The sequence below is a fragment of the Colius striatus genome, chromosome 2, assembly GCF_028858725.1.
Source record: "Colius striatus isolate bColStr4 chromosome 2, bColStr4.1.hap1, whole genome shotgun sequence".
Taxonomy (NCBI): Eukaryota; Metazoa; Chordata; class Aves; order Coliiformes; family Coliidae; genus Colius; species Colius striatus.
The window spans coordinates 67,095,921-67,110,302 of record NC_084760.1 but is presented as its reverse complement, the minus strand read 5'-3'; the positions used below and the strand labels follow the sequence as shown (position 1 = coordinate 67,110,302).

The window sequence follows — 14,382 nt, the reverse complement described above, 5'->3', positions numbered from 1 at the left end:
AACCATAGAATTCACACCACCCCCACCATCCCTTCCAGTTGTGGGATCCCAGTTGTGGCCATAATGAGCACACAAATGGTAATATGACTGCAACTTAGAAACAGGAATGAAACTTTAAAATGGAAACAAAAGGAACCGACAGTGGACAAAGACAAAAAATACTAGTATTCAAAGCAGAGATAGTAAGAGGACAAAGAATAAAATGATAACTTATTCAATATACGAGTTCATGTATATGGGCAACTTGCCTTAACAAGTGGGCCAGTCCCCAGACTGCAATGGTTATACAGTATTTATAGTGTGCCATTACTTCTCTCTATATGCTTTCTTATAGATTCTTTTTTTGACCAGCATGCCCTCTTTTCCCCCGTGCTGTTTATGTCCCAGAAGAATCCCAGAAGAAAAAGCAGAGACTGGTTGTTTTTCTGACATTTCTAGAAATCAGGCAGCCCTTGGCAGACAGCTGGTGGTGCACAAGCAGATTGACTGGGTATGTCAGGAAATTCACAGCATTCCAGGCAATGCAAATATGTCTGAGGCCAGTGGAACTGAGTAAAACACCTGCTTGGATTGCAGTACCCATTCCTTGTGTGGAGGGTACACAGTTGATCTGTATATTCATAGCAAATCTGAAGCAGCTGAGGCACGTCTGGTATCTGATATACGTGCTGCATAAATAGAAATCTTTCTCTAGGATTTCTTGAACAGAAATCTGGAAGTCCTACACATATCTGCAGCAGGTTCTCTAGTGGTTGTTAATCTAATGCAAAAATCATGGCAGCGTTAATTTATTTTGGTACGTTGACATTGTTGAGACTGCGCAAAAGGCACAGCTGTTGTGGCACCTCTATGGTGATGTTGGCCAGAAGATGCTTCGTCATCTTATAAAGTACTTTTACTAAAATCTTTGAGTGTGTATTTTTCCTCTTAATTGATTTACACAATAATGGCACATTGGAGATTTCTTCATTACTTCCTCTCCTGTGGTGTCTTAAGGTGGACTCTGCGTGTGGGTGTACATTTATGTCCAATATCCATTGTACGTACACCATAACTTAGACATTTTCCCATGCAAGGTTTAACTTCCAGCTTGGTTATGCTCATACATTTTAACAGAGCTGTTCAAGAAACTTTGCAGGCTTTGTTCTCCAGAGTCTTATGATGGAGAATGTTTACTTCCTTAAAAAGTCACCAAGTTCAACATAACTGGTCTATCTCAATCAGATCTATGCTTACTGCACAGTGATAAAATTTGCTTCCATTTCACAAAGAAAAGCTTCTCCTCCAAACCTTGTACTCAAATTTCAATTACGTTTTTACCGTTCGGGAAAAGTGCACAGGTTTCTATGTTTCTGTGAACCGCTAGTGACATCCAGTGGCTACCAAGGCAAATGCTAAAAATGTATAACCCCTATTGTCAAGGGGCACTTGAACGTCCATCTCTTTCTCTATAGATAGCTATTAGAAAAAGGAGAGAGGTGAAAAAAAATGTCCTTCGGGGCTATTCCACACATATTCATATTGTGTAACTTGCAACATATCAAGCTTCCTTAAGGAACCAAGTGGCTGAAACCATGCCATCTCCAAACGAAATACAGATAGAGATCACAATGCAAAGAAAACAAACAAACAAACACGTGAAACCACTGAGAAATACAAACCACATACACGTAGGAGTTTCACTAGGTAGTCTTCCAGAGAGGTACGTGCCTGATAGAATAAGACAAGCTGAAGATACAATAAAGGATGAAAGAAAAGCAACAGTAGTGATCTTCTGGGCAGTCATAGCATCATAGAACCACAGAACTGAACAATTATTTGGGTCAGAAGGGACCTTTAAAGATCATCCAGTTTCAACTTACCTGCCACAGGCAGGGACACTTTTCAGTAGACCAGGCTTTTTATCCATAGAATCATAGAATCATAGAATGGTAGGGGTTGGAAGGGACCTTTAGAGATCATCTAGTCCAAGCCCCCTGCAGAAGCAGATTCACCTAGATCAGGTCGCATAGGAACATGTCCAGGCGGGTCTTCAAGACCTCCAAAGAAGGAGACTTCACACCCCCCCTGGGCAGCCTGTGCCAGGGCTCCCTCATCTGAACAGTGAAATAGTTTTTTATTACGTTTAAGTGGAACTTTCTGTGTTCCAGCTTCATCCCATTACCCCTTGTCCTGTTGCTAGCTACCATGGAACAAAGGGATGCCCCAACCTCCTGACACCCACCATTTAGATATTTGTAAATGTTAATGAGATCCCAACTCAGTCTCCTCTTTTCTAGATTAAACAGCCCCAGTTCCCGCAGCCTTTCCTCGTAAGGAAGATGCTCCAGTCCCCTGATCATCTTGGTGGCCCTGTGCTGGACTCTCTCCAGCAGTTCTCTGTCCCTCTTGAGCTGAGGAGCCCAGAACTAGACACAGAACTCCAGATGAGGCCTCACCAGGGCAGAGTAGAGGGGGGACAGAACCTCCCTTGACCTGCTGGCAACACTCTTCTTGATGCATCCCAGGATGCCATTGGCCTTCTTGGCCACGAAGGCACACTGATGGCTCATGGTTAGTTTATTATCAACCAGGACTCCCAGGTCTCTCTCTGCAGAGCTGTTCTCCAGCAGGTCAATCCCCAGCCTGTACTGGTGCATGGGGTTGTTCCTCCACAGATGCAGAACTCTGCACTTGTCCTTGTTGAACCTCATGAGGTTCCTCTCTGTCTAACTCTCAAGCTATCCTTGAACACTTCTAGTGGAAGGGCACCCACAACTTCTCTGGGGAATCTGTTCCAGTGCCTCACCACTACCATATTTCAAAAATTTCTTCCTTATATCCAATCTAAATAAACCCTCTTCCAGTTTAAAAGCATATCGCCTTGTCCTGTCACTATAGGCCTTGGTAAGAAGTCTCTCTCCATCTTCCTTATAAATTCCTATGTATTGAAAGGCTGAAATAAAGTCTCCCTGAGCTTTCTCTTCTCCAGGCTGAAAAACTCTAACTCTCTCAGCCTTTCCTCATAAAAGAGGTGTTCCAGCCTTATTATCATTTTCATGGCTCTCCTTGTGAATCCCAATTAAGCTTAACAGGCTCTCTTGGGCAAAGCACTGGTAAAGAAGGTTTGGATCCACAAACCAACACATTGTGCTTCTTCCCTTATAAAAGGTAGGCTTTTGTACTTTGGTGTAAAAACTACATTATCAAAGAAATTAGAAAATTTACAATTTGGTTCCCCTTCTGATGGCAATAAGTTGACAATCCTTGAATTTTGGGTAAGTCTACTGAATCATATACAAGTGGTTATCCCAGTTCCAGTTCTGCTACTGTTGTGTTGCCTAGGATATCATTGAACTCCAATTAGCCACCTAAGAAGTCAATAACCCAGAAGAAATTTTCAGATACTCAAAATAATTAAATTCTGTTTTGAGAGCTTCCCTCACTGTCACCGCAAGCATGTCAGGAGGAGAAGGTGGAAACCCACAGCCTTTTTTTCAGTTATTATTTGAAGCACTGAGGCAGGATGTAGTAAGTTAAGCAGCCCCTTTATGCTATGATTTGTTTGGGTATGGCAACTCAAGCATGAGAGAGCTGAAGCTTCTCCCTTCCTTGCTTTCCCTGCTGGCTCTCTTCCTTTTCGTCTCTCTGTACTCAACATACTTTTGATGTCTCTTCCAACCCTACCATTCTATGATTCTATGTAAAGTATCAGATTTTACTTAACATATCAGTGAAAGCAGATAATTCTGCAACATTTTAGCGAGATATATGTTCAAAAGAGGTTTTAAGCTGGTCTATTTTCATACTGGAGTTCTACATTTTATATAAATTCACTACAGATCTTACAGTATGTACCACAGAATTATAGAACAGCCGAGGTGGCAAGAGACCTCCAAAGATCATCTGGTCTATCCTTTCATGGGAAGGGATGCCCAGATGAGACCTGTCCAATCTCCACTGATAGGGACTCCACCACATCCCTGGGATGGTTCCAGTGAATGATTGTTCAATTTTATTAATTTTTTTAATGTCAGAATAACAGAACCAAAGAATCCCAAGGGCTGGAAGGGACCTTGAAAGATCATCTAGTCCAATCCCACAGAGCAGAACCACCTAGAGTAGGTCACACAGGAATCTAAAGTCATGTCTTAATATAACTACAAAATATAACCACAACTGGATGGCTTTAAACTCTTCAGAAGGGACAGGTAAGGAAAGAGAGGCAGAGGGGCAACTGTGTTAAGGAGTGTCTTGACCATTCAATGATGATGATAATAGGTTTATGGGTAAGAATCAGGTGTAAAGACAAGGCCAAGATCATGGTAGGAGTCTGTTATAGACCACCTAAACAGGATGAAGAGGCAGATGAAATATTCTATAGGCAGCTGAGAAAAGTATCAAGACTGCTGGCCCACGTTCTCACGGGGGACTTCAACCTAACAGATATCTGCTGGAAATACAACACAGCAGAGAGGACTCTCCAGTCCAACAGGTTCCTGGAGCATGTGGAAGATAACTTCCTCACACAGTTGGTGAGGGAGCTCACTAGGTAAGGAGCCTTGCTGGACTTGGTGTTTGTAAATAGAGAAGGACTTGTGGGAGATGTGATGGTTTGAGGCCACCTTGGGCATAGCAATCACAAAATGATTGAGTTCCTGATTCTCAGAGAAGCAAGAAGCAGGGTCATCAGAACTGCTACCTTAGACTTCCAGAGGCCAGACTTTGATGTTTAGGAAGCTGGTTGATAAAGATCATTGGGAAGCAGTCCTGAAGGACAAAGAAGTCCAGGAAGGTTGGACATTCGTCAGGAAGGAAATCTTAAAGGCACAGGATCAAGATGTGCTCATGTGCAGAAGGTGAGTTGGCAGGACAGAAGACTGTGCTGGCTGAACAGAGAACTTATGTTAGAGCTCAGGAAAAAAAAAAAAAACAGAGCTGAGTTAATCCCAGAAATGAGCAGCATTCACTCACTGATTTCAGTGTTTGGGACTGGAAATGGGGACATAAACTCTTTTACCTTTATTCATGTATTCAATTCCATTCCCAAAAATTAAAAATATTTTTTCTGGTATTGAGATCTTAGTGCATTTATCCTTTTCTGCCTTGAATTTCTGTTTATTAATTGGTGTTCATTGTTTTTAACAATCACTGAAAGTAGCTGACACATGGATGATACATAGATGGAAATGTCATTTTAAGAAGACAAGGTACTTAACACATCAGCACTGCCACCTTAGTGTGGCTAATACTATCTACATTTTCTGAAGGTTCTTTGTACTTGGAGCATCTACAAATTATTTGTAGTATCTCTGTCCTTACATTGTAGTACATTGTTGTGCTTTTCTCCTCTATCATAAATTTTACTCAATGCCTTCAGCTTTTTAAAATAATAAAACCAGAGAGAAATCTTAAAAATGTAGTGCAAGAAAAAACTAGCTGCTTTCCTTCCAGTTTAACTGATATATATTGGAATGGAAGTATTTCCAAGATAGTGGATTAGTCATTGGCAGTCTTCAGGAAAATGATGACACAATTATACTAAACATCATTTGCCACATCATTACACATCCTGTGAAATGTTCTTTGAGAATAAGAAGGGATGTTTGAATCTTTAACATTCAGCACCCACAGAGCAGGTAAAAGTAGATCTTCTACTCTATGGCACCTACCCCATCCATTTTCAGGTAACAGCAGTAATATTGAGACAGACTTTTAGATGCTCTCTCTTAATTCATCTAATGGGTCCATTAATGACATGTTATCCAAAAACCTGCAGATTAAACAGTGATTACAGTTTTCACAGGGATTACTAAGTGTCATATCTTCATGGTTGGGAAAGGATGACGGGAATAAAAGTTTTAAACGGTGTTTTCTAAGCCTGGAAATCTTACAATGACAGTGATGAGAGTCAGGAAAGAAAAGGGGTGAAGGCACTAGTGAAAGTAAAGATCTTCATATGACTCTCTCAAATGGGTAATCCCTTCACTGCTCTGCTATTTTTTTCCACCTTGGAGAAACTTTACTTTGTGTACTACTGCCCCAGGTGAAGATGACTCAGGCACAGCATATGGAAATAACCCATGAGTCCTAATTCTAGTTTTACTGTTAACTTACTGAAACTGCTATATTGCAGTTTTATTGCAGGTAATCTACAAAGCCAGCACACCCCAACAGTGCCTCCTCTGCTGTATTTATACACAATATATTAGCATATTCTATATTCTAATATGTATGTACTGTTATTTTATCTAGTGATTGGTTAACAGTCCTTTGCCTGGCATGTAAACACATATGTGTGCTTAGCTCACTCCTTCCACCCTCTTCTTTGGGTCTGGGGTGTAAATTGGGTAGGTGGTCAGAGGTCACAATCTCCTCCTTCAGTAATTACCTTTCCCCCAGATACTGCAGGTGTTTGGTGACTTCATGCTAATTAGACAGCCATCAAGCCTTTGGTGACCTCAAAGTCAGGAGGTTCCCTCCTTATCAGTCTCTGGTCCTTCTTCAAGAATATAAACTAGTCAGGTTCACACATAAAGCTACTGATTTATGGACCTCCTAACCTAAACAGTGTTACTGTATCCCAGGCATTTAACCTCTTCTTCTAACCACCAGAGCCCGTTTCTCAAGATACTTGGTTCCTTGTCCTTGCTTTCAAGGAAAATTGCGTTCTATAAAGTACATCATACATGTGAGAAACAAGATCATTTGCTGTCTTCCCTCCTGAGGCAGCAAACAGAAATGCAAGTGACAGAGCGAGGCTTTTTAAAGCTAGATTTGTCTTCACTAAGGCTTAAGCAACCTTGAACACAAGATTTTGAAGGAAACAAGATCTTAACAGAAGAGTCTGCTGAAAAGCAGAAGGATGGAGGAGGTAAATTACACTCTGACTCAATTCCTGATACTCAGAACCTTGTGGGTAGAGACTGCAATAAAACCAAACATAAGGAAAATCTCTTTTTTCTCTTAAAACCAGTCAGATTCTGGCACAGCTTGCCCAGAGAGCCTGTGGGGCCTCTACCCATGGCGATAACCAAATCCTGAGATGACACGGCCCTGTGCCTCCATCTCTGGATGACCCCACTCAGGGCTGGAAAGGCTGCAAAACACCATTCCCTGAAGTCCCTTCTCATCTCCACAGCCTTGCGTCACTATGACTTGTGCTGGAGCCCTGATGGTTAGCCCCTGTAGTTTTACATGGTCAGGGCAGTTTTAAATGCTGGGAGATTTCCACGGGGCACCAGTCAACCCCTTCAGGTGCCCAAGTAGCCAAGACGGACAATGGCATCCTGGCTTGTATCAGAAATAGTGTGGCCAGCAGCACCAGTGCAGTGATTGTCCCCCTATACTCAGCGTTGGTGAGGCCGCACCTCAAATACTGTGTTCTGCTTCAGGCACTTCACTACAAGAAACGACACTGAGGTGCTGGAGCGTGTAACGAAGCTGATGAAGGGTCTGGAGAACAAGCCTGTAAAAGAGCAGCTGAGGGAATTGAGGGGTTTTAACCTGGAGGAGGCTCAGGGCAGACATGATAACTGTAATGGGTGATGGTCAAAATTGTTATTGTTGAGAAAATCGAGTGGGATTCAGTTGTGTTGTGCATGTTGTTGTGAGCAATGACTGTGTTTGTGTAAGTTTGATTATGTTTTGTGGAACTTTGTAATAGTAGTTAAGTGGTTAAGCCAACACCTGGTCAGCTGGGATGGTGCAACAAAATAGCGAAACTTCAAAGGCATGAACACCCAGCAACATTTTTCACCAATCTGGAGCTGGTAGATGAGCAAGGACAACGCGTGGACACTGTCAACTGACCAACCAGGGGCCGATTCCTCGAAGTGTCCCAGCCCATGAAGGGGGGGATAACATATATAAGGACATACGAAAAGTTACACGGGTGTGCCGTGGCGGAACTGTTGCACTTTCCCCGGTCACCCAGCACTGTTGCCCTTTTATCTCTTGCTACAATTGGTTTAATAAAATTCTGTTTGGTTAAGAAAGCTTTAGAGGCTGATTCCTCTTTAACAATAACTACCTGACAGCAGGTTGCGGTGAGAGGGAGGTCAGTCTGTTCTCTCCAGTAATGGATGATAGGACAAGAATGGCTTCAAGCTGTGCCAGTAGACGCTTAGACTAGAGATGAGGAGGAACTTCTTCACGGAGAGGGTTGTTAGACACTGTCCCAGGCTGCTCAGGGAGGTGGTGGAGTCCCCATCCATGGAGATAGTTAAAAGCCGTGTAGCTGAGGTGCTGAGGGACATGGGGTTTAGTGATGAACTTTGGCAGTAAGTGGTTGGACTTGATGATCTTAAAGGTCTTTCCCAACCTAAATGATTCTGTGATTCAGTAGCACAACACAGACCATGCCCTCGGACTTTATTTGGTGTAAGGAACCATGGAAGGCTCTCCGAAGAGGCTGGGCAGGCCAGTTTTAAAGGTCCATGGCAGCCACATCGACACCAACTCCTGCTGTACCGTGAAGTCCCGCCATTTTGCGATCCACACGGCTCTCCCCGCCTGCAGGGCCGCTCGGAGCCCTGAAGGGGCCGCTGCCGTGTCGGCGCCCCTCTCGGCGTACGCTCTGTCCTGCGGCTCCAGGAGCAGCCGGGGCTGTGTTGGTGGAGGGGCCATGCCTGGGCCTGACGGGCCGGGGCCGGACATGGAAGCGAAGAAAATGAACCTGCCACGGGGCCCCGAGAACCTCTGCTTTGACAAAGACGAGTTCATGAAGGTAGGTGGGGGCCGCCGAGGCAGGTAGGCTGCGGCTGGGCGCTGCGGGCCTCCTGAGGAGGGAGGATGACGGGTTCCCGGCGGGGTGAGAGGAGCTGGAAGCCTTGTCGGGACCTTTAGCTGCGCCACGGGCAGGGGTTGCGACTAAGTCAGGCGAGACTGAAACGGTGTCAGAGCGGCGGGGACAAGGGCGAGGATCTGCCTGAGGAGGAGACCGGCAGGTTTGGAAGCGGGTGATCCGAATGCCTGTGTTCCGGGCCGGGGCTGGTTGCCACAGCTCACCTCTCAGCGCGTACCCGAGTCCTGCTTCCTCCAAGTCATAGCCTGCGTGTTTTGAAGCCCTTTTGCATAGAGACTGATAACCAGCATTCCTGCCTCGTTGCTTGGAGAGCTTGAAGTAGCTCTTAATACGTTATTTCGAATTTTGTTTCTTTGAATTATTTTAAAAACATTTTTAAAGTGTATACAGGGAATGTATGTTTTATTTTGGAGAGCTAGTGTTCTAGGTACTCTGACCCACGACATTGTCTGCTTTTGATATTAAGACTTCAGAACACTAGGGACTACTGATGACACCTCTTTTCCATTGACTGCTCCATAAGTAGCCTCCTTGCCTTTAGTTTGGTCATCTTATAGGCATACAGAATACTTTATTTTGTGGGTGGGGAGGGGTGTGTTCCTGTTTGGAACTTTTTACTTACGTCCTTCTGTCTTTCCTGTTTCATTTTCAGCCGGATTTTGATGTTGATCAGTTTGTGTCAGACTGCAGGAAACGTGTGCAGTTGGAAGAGCTCAGAGAGGATCTGGAGCTCTATTACAAACTCCTTAAAACTGCTATGGTAGAACTCATAAATAAGGACTATGCAGATTTTGTTAATCTCTCAACAAATCTAGTAAGTGTGATTAGGTTGTACTGTGTAGTTCAAACTTAATGTAGATTAGTGGGATTTTTGGTTTTCATATGAAAATCATATGGCTTTTGTTTTGACATAGTAGATTTAAGATGTCTGAAACTAACCCCTTGCACTGAGAAAAACTGAAAGATCATTCCTGTAGAACTTTGCTATTGTACAGAGTTGCTCTTGGCCTGTAATAAATGTTTTAGATGTATATATTTTGTCTTGAAAAACTAATTCATTAGGAAGTTAGACTCAAGGCATACTTTTTTTTTTTTAAACTGTCAGTAGTTGTAAAATGTAAGGAAATAAATCATTAAAACAAAATAGCAATGATATAAATAAGGCCATTCAAAGAGATTGTTTTAGGAATCTTTAAACTTACTATGCAGTCAATATGTCTTTAAAAAAACTCCGACAATGCAACCTGCTTGATTGAAAATTGTAATAATTTTCATATTAAAATGCCTTGTCCATTGTGTTCTCTGCTCTTTTACTCTATGTTATATGGATTCCAATTGCACTGGTTCAAAGACTTGAGATTTAATACCTTTCTGAGAAGAAAATTTTCCATAGGTTGAGATTCTCTTTCATTTTTATGTGACAAGCAGTCTGATATCTTTATACTTGTATTTGAGGTAACATATTTTTGCATTGCAATTAAAACTAGAGGCTATAAAGGGAAGTGTCTTTTCTCAGTTCTCTTTTAGTACCTGTAAATTGACAGGCTTTGTCAGAAATTCACATATGGACTTACCAAAGAAGTCGTAAATGTTTTTATGGTCATTTCTTTAGGTTGGCATGGACAAGGCTCTTAATCAACTTTCAGTACCCTTGGGACAGTTAAGGGAAGAAGTTATGGTATGCTCAAAACAGTCGTTATACACTGCTTGGTAAACTACTTCTCACTTTCATATGATGTGCAGAATGTCTTTTACTCATGTTAATAATTACTGTAATAAACATCTCTTTGAAAATTGCTGACTTAGAGTGGTAGTAGGAGAGGGATCTTGGAGAATGATTGTGGAGACAGATCCAAGCAGTTGTAGTAGCTGTAAATTTATGTTTTCTATTGTGCCTTTCAACCAAGAGATAAAGGATTCCTTAAATGTGGTGAATGAATGTACTCTTGAAGGACAAGTCTAAGGTTAAGTATTGAAACTGTTTTAATATTTTAATAACTTAAGGACAGTACTAAGTACCTGGGATGCAACACAGTCTCATTAAGAACTCTTTTTTTATTTAGTCCTGTGATGAACCATAAAAGATCACCTTCTTGAAGGTGAGTCTTACTCTGGCTCTTCAACAGTGACTTTGTGCTTGACAAAGGACACTTTTTTATCATCTTGGCAGAGAGTTCAAAAAGATACTTTCTGCATAAATGTCCTTTTAAAATACCACAGCCTTGATGTCTGAAACAGAAAGGTTCAGTTAGCATAGCTAAACACGTATGTGAAAAATGCTCCTTAACTCTGGTTTATCACTTGAGTTTCAAGACACAGAGTCATACTGGTTTTATTGCCTTTTTATGAGTGAGAAATGTTTTTTTTCTCTGTAATGTACTGAAAAAACACTTCTGGTTGAAATAATGGTACAGTGGCCAGGAGAAGGTTATGCTTTCAGTTTTATTTCTGACTTTTGCATTTAGAGGGTAGTTGATGTACTGTAGCTATTATTACTCCTCTATTCTTATCAATCTGTCTCCTGTTTTAGGTTTAGATTTTTGAGTTAAGGTTTTCTTAAACCTTAAGTGGGAAACCAGCATTACATACTGACTTTCTGTCTCACAGAGTCTTAAGTCATGTGTCAGTGAAGGCATTCAAGCAGTAGATGACCGGATGGCTAAACAAGAAGATATTAGAAGAAAAAAGGTACAATAAATAAACTACTACCTTTGAAAAGGTCTTCCTTAGGATTCTAGGTTGTTTAGATGCACAAAGTGCAGGATTTGTATTTATAAAAGTAATTATTGACATTTTGGTTGACAGACATCTTTTTTTATGGTGTCTAGTTGATCATAAATCTTTTAGCTTATTTCCCAAAAAACATATATGTTTGGTTAGTTTTTTTTTAAATTATGGTTCTCTTCTGCTTGTAGTAGTATATAAAATTGCTTGTTATGAATATAATTGAAATACAACACTTTATATGAAAGGGTAACACACATTTGTCTCTGTGCTTAACTTGAAACAAGATCAGGGATGAGAACAGCTGTTCTATGTCCACAACAAACATTTGCTTGTGGGATTTTGTGGACTTAATGTGAGCAATTCTTGAACTGAGACATAACTGAAGGAGGGAGAAAACTTACACCAGCAAAAAGAAACCCCAAACCAACTAGAAAACCCATACAAAAATATCTTCAGGGTCCTTAGGTAGCGTAAATTGGGATTGGGGTCAGACACGAAAAGTATTTCTTTAATTACAGGTATGTGTCCTGAGACTTATTCATGTTATTCAGTCTGTTGAGAAAATCGAGAAGATTCTACATTCCCAAGGCACTAAAGAATTGTCTTCGTTAGAGGGAAACAGGTAATGTTCAGTTTTGTTACTAATTAATGTCATAGGTTAATTTACAAGCATGAGGATACATCTTTAGAAATATAACTGATTAAATAAGTGACCGTTACTTTAGTATTTTCTCAGTTATAGTGTTCTGCAAACTGATAATCCACAGAACATGTAACAGCCTCCAAAGTTCTGAATTACTTGTAGTGCTTTCAGTAAACATGTTTTTTGAAGTTTGCATACAATAACTTTTACTGTTTTTCTTGAAAATCACTGCTACTGTCATGTCCAAAATACTTTCCGCAGTACAGTTTATTCCAGTATCACTTGGAAGTACAACAGGAAATAGCTTTTCTTGTTTTCGCTGCACACATATAACTGAAAGGACTGCTGCAAGAATAGTCTAAGGCAGGCAGGCAACACCTGTGATACTTCTGCTTCAAGGAAAGTTTGTGACATTCCAGTCAGACTACCAAGTTTGGGTTTTTAACAACTTAATCAAAAGTGTATTTTCCCTCTGCCTTTGCTGGGGAATGGAAGATGTCTCTCAGTTTTGAAACTGGTGTAGCAGCCACATACTTGAAATAGTTGACTGGAACTTCAGCTGGAGAAAAATGATAATTTTGTGAACCTGTTTGAACATGAGACTCTCTTCAGTTTAGTGTTCTGGATGACATGGTAGTGAGTGGGAGAGAGAGACAGAAGGTTAAGTTGATCCTTACCAACAAAGCATATGGGAATGCTTTCAGTGAAGGTGAGGCACTTTGCAGAGTTATATTTGGAAGCAAGGTTGTACTTGAGTGGCTGAAAATTCGACTAATTATTGGGACTATGTAGACTTGAGAAGGGTAGAACTGCTGTTTTTCTACAGGTTGCTGTCATTAGTTTTACCACATGGCAGATAGGTGATTTCACCATTCAGATAGGTTTTTTTATTTCCCCTAACTGTAGTTTCTGAGCTCCGTAACAGTGACTTTTCCAAAGAAAATGAACAGCACTGCCATATAAAAAATAATGCTTCATGCTGTTGAGGCAAAATCTTATGTACTTCTCAGCTTCTGTTTCATATCACTTAATAATAAGTCAGTAGTTTCAAAACAACTCTAATCGTGTAGTCTGTTCCAGACTATTATGGCGTGGTTGCAATAATTGAAGTAGTATCTGTCAGAATTCCAAATATTCAGATTAAATCACAAAACTTGGAGGAGAGCATTATCTATCTGCTGCAGATGAAAGTGACTTGTTTAGAAAGGATCTAACTGTGTATTGTCATTTTGTATCATCTCTCTTCTAGCTCACTTTCAACTGGACAGGTTTTGGAGAGAATTGCCACAGAATTTAATCAACTACAGTTTCATGCAGTGCAAAGCAAAGGAATGCCCCTTTTGGACCAAGTGAGACCAGTAAGTATGGCATGGTAACCAGCTTAACACTTGTAGAATCAAGCAAGACCAATATAATTAGAAGACAAATGCCTGTTTCCACAGAATTTTATTGAATTAATTTATGGGGGAGAAAGAGGTCATTTTTATCAGTTGACTGAAAGTATTTCTACTTCTGAGGGTTTATGCTTTGTTTGCTGACTTCTTTAGGATAAATTATTTAGAGTAGCAAATACAACAGACGTTTTTCTCAGCCTAACGTGTCTTGTGGTTTGTCTGCTCACCGCTGTTGAAGCCTAGTTTTAGAGATTAGTGTGGTTTTCGTTAGCTGCAGTATACAGAGGAGACTATAAATGGAGAGTGCCTACTAAGTGGCTGGCTTGATTGTATTCAAGTTTGCCTTTTGGTGAAAATTGTTGCTTAACGCTGTCTATTCAGGCTCGTATACTAATCTTCCTGATATCCTCTTTGTAATAACTATAAAAGGTGATATGTTTTAGTGAGTTTTTTTTTCTTTTATCCATTCATTGGAGAGAGGGGACAAAGGAAAACTGATGCTTAAAGGTAGATACAAAGAATATGGAGAGAGGGTAATGCTTTAAAGCTGATTAGCATGGAGCTGTCATTTTTGATGTTTTTTGAGCTAGTGAGGTAGTTCATAGTTCCAATTTGTCACTGTGTTCATATGCCTATTAGTAATATAAACATGTTTCAGCTCAACACTTCTGTGGTATCATGTTAATTCATGGACAGTTTACAAGACTTTTCTGGCCACCGAGTTATCAAGCATAGGTAGTTACAGGAATAAGCTTGAGCAACAGAGTACCAGGAGAACCTTTGTTACTTTGTTGTGTAGCTTCCTTAGTGATGTATGCCACGATTTCTGTCCT

The 14,382-nt window shown here is 41.0% G+C and overlaps 1 protein-coding gene across 3 annotated transcripts in view; it reads left to right on the top strand.

Annotated features, from left to right (window-relative positions):
* The first annotated feature begins 8,578 nt into the window (after positions 1-8,578).
* COG2 (component of oligomeric golgi complex 2) overlaps positions 8,579-14,382 on the top strand; it is a 30,090-nt gene continuing 24,286 nt past the window's right edge. For 2 of the 3 annotated variants that reach the window (XM_010197911.2, XM_061990949.1), the window contains exons 1-6: positions 8,579-8,707; positions 9,438-9,599; positions 10,398-10,463; positions 11,393-11,473; positions 12,031-12,134; positions 13,405-13,513. In XM_010197911.2, the coding sequence (XP_010196213.2) occupies positions 8,606-8,707; positions 9,438-9,599; positions 10,398-10,463; positions 11,393-11,473; positions 12,031-12,134; positions 13,405-13,513 (624 nt within the window). In that variant the 5' untranslated portion in view covers positions 8,579-8,605. The remainder of the gene's footprint in view (positions 8,708-9,437; positions 9,600-10,397; positions 10,464-11,392; positions 11,474-12,030; positions 12,135-13,404; positions 13,514-14,382) is intronic. The other variant, XM_061990948.1, reaches the window with a different exon arrangement.